This window comes from Coregonus clupeaformis, unplaced genomic scaffold (assembly GCF_020615455.1).
Source record: "Coregonus clupeaformis isolate EN_2021a unplaced genomic scaffold, ASM2061545v1 scaf1126, whole genome shotgun sequence".
In the NCBI taxonomy this organism is placed as follows: domain Eukaryota; kingdom Metazoa; phylum Chordata; class Actinopteri; order Salmoniformes; family Salmonidae; genus Coregonus; species Coregonus clupeaformis.
In genome coordinates this window covers 1-7,501 of record NW_025534580.1, presented here as the reverse complement: position 1 = coordinate 7,501, position 7,501 = coordinate 1, and the positions used below count along the sequence as shown (strand labels likewise).

Sequence of the window (7,501 nt, the reverse complement as noted above, 5' to 3'; positions counted from 1 at the left end):
TTGGAGCTATGTGAGCGTGGTCTTTTGTAGCTCAGCTGGTAGAGCACGGCGCTTGTAACGCCAAGGTAGTGGGTTCGATCCCCGGGACCACCCATACACAAAAACAATGTATGCACGCATGACTGTAAGTCGCTTTGGATAAAAGCGTCTGCTAAATGGCATATTATATTTATATTATATATTATTATATTATATATATTATTATATTATTGTCCATCATTCATCAGGTCCAGGGGACACACACCTTTGTCTAATAGTCTAATAGGCTGTGGTTGCAATATCAATATTTACCATTATAGTGTGATGTAACAATTTAACCACATACTGATTTCATTTGTACGTTTTTACAGTTATCAATACATTTAAATGAAAGCAGTTGAATATGGACCATGTGTTCATTCTACTTATGAAATGAGTAGTGTGTAAGTGTGTGTGTGTTTCTGTCTATGTGTCTGTCTGTACTTGCATTGAAACCTGAAAATGTAACACTAATGCCATCAATTTTTCTGGCCTTGTCAGCATAGGTGTCGACATCAATATCCATTGTCTGCATTGCTCTAGTTGGATTATTTGCTTTCAACCCTGCTGGCATTTTATTTTATCACCCCCTGCTCAGTCCCCCAGAACCACTAACACATTACATAAGAATCAGACAATCCATAAAATGATCATATCATGTGAAATTAAGAAAAACTAAATCTTATCATGTTGGTTTGTTGTTAACACAAACATAACACAATAGTAGTGATGGAGCATTATTAAGATTGGCCAAACAATAATGAACTAATGTACCGCTGTCTGGTAGGTTCAGATACAACATGTGGCAACAACAGAATGTGTGGGTGGTTGGAAACAGGCAGGAAGTGTAACTAAAGTTAATGTGTTCTGTGTGAATGACAGTGCAGGGAATCTTCTTCAGTGAAATAAACCCAAACCTTGACTCAATGCAAAACAAATGCAGATCTAGAGATCAACCATCTCAGGAATACTTACCTGGGATCAAGTCATCAGTGTCTACATCACCTTATTCATTATGATCAAAAAGGCTAAGCAGATCCTAGATCAGCATTCCTGCACTGAGACGTGATAAATATGGGCCCTGACTTGAGGCTGCTAACGCAGCACTTTCTTTAGATTTTACATCCGTCTAAATATTCTACAGAAACAAGAGAGAAAAAGAGAGGAAAGTGAAAGATGAAAATATGAAAGTTTGGTGAGAGAAAAGGAGAAGAGACGGAGCTGTGTCAGGGTAATGAGAAGGAATCCACCTAACACTCCACGATGGTACCATGTGACTTCTTAAAGTCCTATACAGTTTCTTGTAAACCACATGATCTTGGTTAACCTATAGTAAGCCCTACAAGGCTTACAACAGGCTAGCTACTCAGTTATCAACAAGCACTCAGCAGGCAGGTGGCTCTCCAACAGGCTAGCTACCCAGTTATCAACAAGCACTCAGCAGGCAGGTGGCTCTCCAACAGCTAGCTACCCAGTTATCAACAAGCACTCAGCAGGCAGGTGGCTCTCCAACAGCTAGCTACCCAGTTAGCAACAACCACTCAGCAGGCAGGTGGCTCTCCAACAGCTAGCTACCCAGTTATCAACAAGCACTCAGCAGGCAGGTGGCTCTCCAAGAGCTAGCTACCCAGTTAGCAACAAGCACTCAGCAGGAAGGTGGCTCTCCAACAGCTAGCTACCCAGTTATCAACAAGCACTCAGCAGGCAGGTGGCTCTCCAACAGGCTAGCTTACCAGTTATGAACAAGCACTCAGCACGCAGGTGGCTCTCCAACAGGCTAGCTACCCAGTTATCAACAAGCACTCAGCAGGAAGGTGGCTCTCCAACAGGCTAGCTACCCAGTTAGCAACAAGCACTCAGCAGGAAGGTGGCTCTCCAACAGGCTAGCTACCCAGTTAGCAACAAGCACTCAGCAGGAAGGTGGCTCTCCAACAGCTAGCTACCCAGTTATCAACAAGCAATCAGGAGGCAGGTGGCTCTCCAACAAGCTAGCTACCCAGTTAGCAACAACCACTCAGCACGCAGGTGGCTCTCCAACAGGCTAGCTACCCAGTTATCAACAAGCACTCAGCAGGCAAGTGGCTCTCCAACAGCTAGCTACCCAGTTATCAACAAGCACACAGCAGGCAGGTGGCTCTCCAACAGGCTAGCTACCCAGAGATCAACCATCTCAGGAATACTTACCTGGGATCAAGTCATCAGTGTCTACATCACCTTATTCATTATGATCAAAAAGGCTAAGCAGATCCTAGATCAGCATTCCTGCACTGAGACGTGATAAATATGGGCCCTGACTTGAGGCTGCTAACGCAGCACTTTCTTTAGATTTTACATCCGTCTAAATATTCTACAGAAACAAGAGAGAAAAAGAGAGGAAAGTGAAAGATGAAAAATATGAAAGTTTGGTGAGAGAAAAGGAGAAGTGAAGGAGCTGTGTCAGGGTAATGAGAGGGAATCCACCCAACACTCCACGATGGTACCATGTGACTTCTTAAAGTCCTATACAGTTTCTTGTAAACCACATGATCTTGGTTAACCTATAGTAGGCCCTACAAGGCTTACAACAGGCTAGTTACCCAGTTATCAACAACCACTCAGCAGGCAGGTGGCTCTCCAACAGCTAGCTACCCAGTTATCAACAAGCACTCAGCAGGCAGGTGGCTCTCCAACAGCTAGCTACCCAGTTATCAACAAGCACTTAGAAGGCAGGTGGCTCTCCCACAGGCTAGCTACCCAGTTATCAACAACCACTCAGCAGGCAGGTGGCTCTCCAACAGGCTAGCTACCCAGTTATCAACAAGCACTCAGCAGGCAGGTGGCTCTCCAACAGCTAGCTACCCAGTTATCAACAAGCACTCAGCAGGCAGGTGGCTCTCCAACAGGCTAGCTACCCAGTTATCAACAAGCACTCAGCAGGCAGGTGGCTCTCCAAGATGCTAGCTACCCAGTTATCAACAACCACTCAGCAGGCAGGTGGCTCTCCAAGATGCTAGCTACCCAGTTATCAACAAGCACTCAGCAGGCAGGTGGCTCTCCAAAATGATTTGGGCAGCGAGACAGCAGACTTGCTCACCGGCCTTACTGGCAGGGCGCCCGCTTTTATATGCAAATCATCCTGCCAGATACAAATCAACCCGCCAGAGATGCAAATCACGTCATATGCTAACTAGCAACTCTAAATTAAGCTAGCAACCCTACAATAGGCTACCAAGTTGCTGTAAATTAAGCTATCGACCCTCCAATAGGCTACCAAGTCAGTGTAAATTAAGCTATCGACCCTACAATAGGCTAACTAGCAAGTCTAAATGAAGCCAGCACCCCTACAATAGGCTATAGGCTAGCTAGCAACCCTATGTCAAAGAGAAAGCTGTATTTTTACAAGTGATGAAAACTTGGGAATGACAAATGCGTTACAGGATGCTGATGCACTGACTGCAGGATGTCAAATCCATTAAAGTGAAGGGGGAATGTTTAACGTTGCATCCAGAATGATTAGGATGTTACCAGCTATGCCTGTCATGGACATTTCGGTGAATCTGTTGTTGGCTAAAACCATTCTAGCACCCTCCTCCTGAACAGGGTTCAACAACCAGTTACTGAGTTACTGTAGGTCGGGACAGGAAAGGGTTAGAAAGTTCAGAACCAAGTTTGAACACTGAACATTGTTATATAATGGCAGTTGACAGGGCTTTCAATAAGGTATAGACACATTTTGCCTTGCCACATTCAGCCTTCCAAGTTTACCAAGCTTTAGAATTTTGGAGTAGCTGAACATTCAACCATAAATTTAAGTATAAACTATACTCCTGTAGCTTATGTGCTTGAGAGAGGGGAAATAACTCTTCTATGCAGCATTCTGTAACTTGAACTTTCAGTTTGACTTGAGCTTGACCACATGTTAACCACGTTACCTCATATCTGAACCTACCATCCAGTGGTATATTAGTTCATAATTGTTAGGCTAAATAAGTTAAAGGAAATGCTGATGTTGACACGAAAGGTGGGGTCGCTTAGACTATAAAAAACTTGTGGACACGTTACTCCAATCTGACATGTCATGCTCATTCATTAGGTTGACGTAACAAACCAATATAACTTAGTTGTATGTATCCGTTTTCAACTCTCAAAGACTGGTAAGATTTATTTTATCTATTTTCACAAGATATTATTATTTTATACATTGTCTAATTATTTTGTAATATGTTAGAGTCTCTGGGATACTAAGTAGGTGAACTGTAACTGGGACAAAGTACACATCTACAATGCATTCAGAAAGTATTCAGACCCCTTGACTTTTTCCACATTTTGTTACGTTACAGCCTTAGTCTGAAATGTATGAAATTGTTTTTTCTCCTCATCAATCTACACACAATATCCTATAATGACAAAGCAAAAACAGGTTTAAAAAAAACTGAAATATTACATTTACATAAGTATTCAGACCCTTTACTCAGTACATTGTTGAAGCACCTTTGGCAGCGATTACAGCCTTGAGTCTTCTTAGGTATGACGCTACAAGCTTGGCACACCTGTATTTTGGGAGTTTCTCAGATTCTTCTCTGCAGATCCTCTCAAGCTCTGTCAGGTTGGATGGGGAGCATCGCTGCACAACCATTTTCAGGTCTCTCCAGAGATGTTCGATTGGGTTCAAGTCTGGGCCCTGGCTGGGCCACTCAAGGACATTCAGAGACTTGTCCCGAAGCCACTCCTAAGTTGTCTTGACTGTGTGCTTAGGGTTGTTGTCCTGTTGGAAGGTTAACCTTCGCCCCAGTCTGAGGGCCTCAGTGCTCTGGAGCAGGTTATAATCAAACATCTCTCAGTACTTTGCTCTGTTCATCTTTCCCTCAATCCTGACTGGTCTCCCAGTCCCTGCCACTGAAAAACATTACCACAGTATGATGCTGCCACCACCATGCTTCAACGTAGGGATGGTGCCAGATTTCCATCAGACGTGACGCTTGGCATTCAGGCTAAATAGTTCAATCTTGCTTTCATCAGACCAAAGAATCTTGTTTCTCATAGTCTGAGAGTCCTTAAGGTGCCTTTTGGCAATCTCCAAAGTGGGCTGTCATGTGCCTTTTACAAAGGAGTGGCTTCCGTCTGTCCACTCTACCATAAAGGCCTGATTGGTGGAGTGCTGCAGAGATGGTTGTCCTTCTGGAAGGTTCTCCCATCTCCACAGAGGAACTCTGGATCTCTGTCAGAGTGACCATCGGGTTGTTGGTCACCTCCCTGACCAAGGCTCTTCTCCCCCGATTGCTCAGTTTGGCCAGGTGGCCAGCCATAGGAAGAGTCTTGCTGGTTCCAAACTTCTTCTATTTATGAATGATGGAGGCCACTGTGTTCTTGGGGACCTTCAATGCTGCAGACATTTTTTGGTATCCTTCCCCCAGATCTGTGCCTCGACACAATTCTGTCTCTGAGCAATTCCTTCAACCTAATTGCTTGGTTTTTGCTCTGACATGCACTGTCAACTCTGTCCAATCAATTGAATTTACCACAGGTTTATTCCAATCAAGTAGTAGAAACAGCTCAAGGATGATCAATGGAAACAGGATGTACCTGAGCTCAATTTCGAGTCTCATAGCAAAGGGTCTGAACACTTATGTTATTAAGGTATTTCAGTTTTTGTTATTTTATACCTTAGCAAAAATTCTAAAAAACAGTTTTCATGTTGTCATTATGGGGTATTGTGTGTGTAGATTGATGTGGAAAAAATGTAATTTAATCCATTTTAGAATAAGGCTGCCACGTAAGAAGATGTCGAAAAAGTCAAGGGGTCTGAATACTTTCCGAATGCACTGTATGTCAAATACTGAAGTAAGCTTGATTGAACTTGACCACCGTGCATGTGTCACTAGTTGGGTAAAATTTGCACTTGGGACTATCCTATTTTTTCCTTTGTATCGGGTAAGCGAAGTCAAGCTCACCTCAAGTATTTGAGTTGATGATACATAAGGCACAGATACAAACCTACAAAATGGTCACATGGCTGAATCTAGATGATGATTCCTGAAGTAACAGAGAAAAATATAGCATTTGATTTCTAGAAATGTAAGAGACAATCTATACAACCACAGGTGGAGAATCCAACAATGCAGACCATGGATATTGATGACGACACGTATCCCAACAAGCCCAGTGTTACATTTTCAGGTATCAATTCAAGTACAAACCCACAGCTTTTGTTGCTTACAATCCTGGATGATATAGGTATTTTTAACATTACCAGAGAGAGTTCAAAACCTTACATGAAAATTCCCTGTAATTCAGCTAATTTTCAGTGGTGGAAGAGACCCTCTGGAGTTGCTGCAGTGTGTCTGGGGCTGCTGTGTGTTCTCCTACTGGCTGGGATCATAGGCCTGTCTGTCTACTGTAAGTTTAGAAGGTTTGGACAGAAACATTTGTAAACTTCCATGGTGTGATAGTTACACATATTTGAATAATTGATTAACTTTTCCCTTTTAAAGATGGAGTTATTGGTCATCACTACTCAACAGAGAGAGACCAACAGGCCAGTTACAGCCTTCTGACTAAAGAAGGAGATCAGCAACCCACCAGTTATAATAACTTGACTAAAGCGGTAGACCAGCTACAGACCAGTTACAACAACCGGACTAAAGAGAGAGACCAGTTACAGACCAGTTATAACACCCTGACTAAAGAGAGAGACCAGCTACAGACCAGTTACAACACCCTGACTAAAGAGAGAGACCAGCTACAGAAAGAGAAAGACCAGCTACAGACCAGTTACAACACCCTGACTGAAGAGAGAGACCAGCTACAGAAAGAGAAAGACCAGCTACAGACCAGTTACAACACCCTGACTGAAGAGAGAGACCAGCTACAGACCAGTTACAACACCCTGACTGAAGAGAGAGACCAGCTACAGAATAGTCTCACAACCAAAACTAAGGAGAAAGACCAGTTGCAGAATAGTCTAAATACCAGGACCACAGAGAGAGACCAGCTACAGAATAGTCTCACAACCAAAACTAAGGAGAAAGACCAGTTGCAGAATACTCTCACCACACAAACACAGGAAATGGATCAATTGCAGAATAGCCTTAACACAAAAACTAAGGAGAGAGACCAGCTACAGAATAGTCTAAATACCAGGACGACAGAGAGAGACCAGCTACAGAATAGGCTAAATTCCAGGACCACAGAGAGAGACCAGCTATAGAATAGTCTAAATACCAGGACCACAGAGAGAGACCAGCTACAAAATAGTCTAAATACCAGGACCAAAGAGAGAGACCAGCTACAAAATAGTCTCACCACAAGGACCAAAGACAGGGACCAGCAGAAAGATAGACTTAACGTTATGACTGCTGAAAGGGATCAATTAAATAATAATCTTAATTCAAGGACCAAAGAGAGAGACCAGTTGAAGAATAGTCTAAATACCAGGACCACAGAGAGAGACCAGCTACAGAATAGTCTCACAACCAAAACTAAGGAGAGAGACCAGTTGCAGAAT

The 7,501-nt window shown here is 43.1% G+C and overlaps 1 protein-coding gene across 1 annotated transcript; it reads left to right on the top strand.

The window, feature by feature from the left end:
* Positions 1-4,076: 4,076 nt before the first annotated feature.
* On the top strand, positions 4,077-7,173 carry LOC121561939 (GRIP domain-containing protein RUD3-like; the record flags this gene model as incomplete). The annotated part of the gene is made up of 5 exons (XM_045217571.1): positions 4,077-4,151; positions 6,099-6,174; positions 6,292-6,393; positions 6,489-6,625; positions 6,740-7,173. Coding segments are annotated over exons 2-5 (734 nt in total), but the record flags the coding sequence as incomplete, so codon positions are not given.
* Positions 7,174-7,501: the final 328 nt, after the last annotated feature.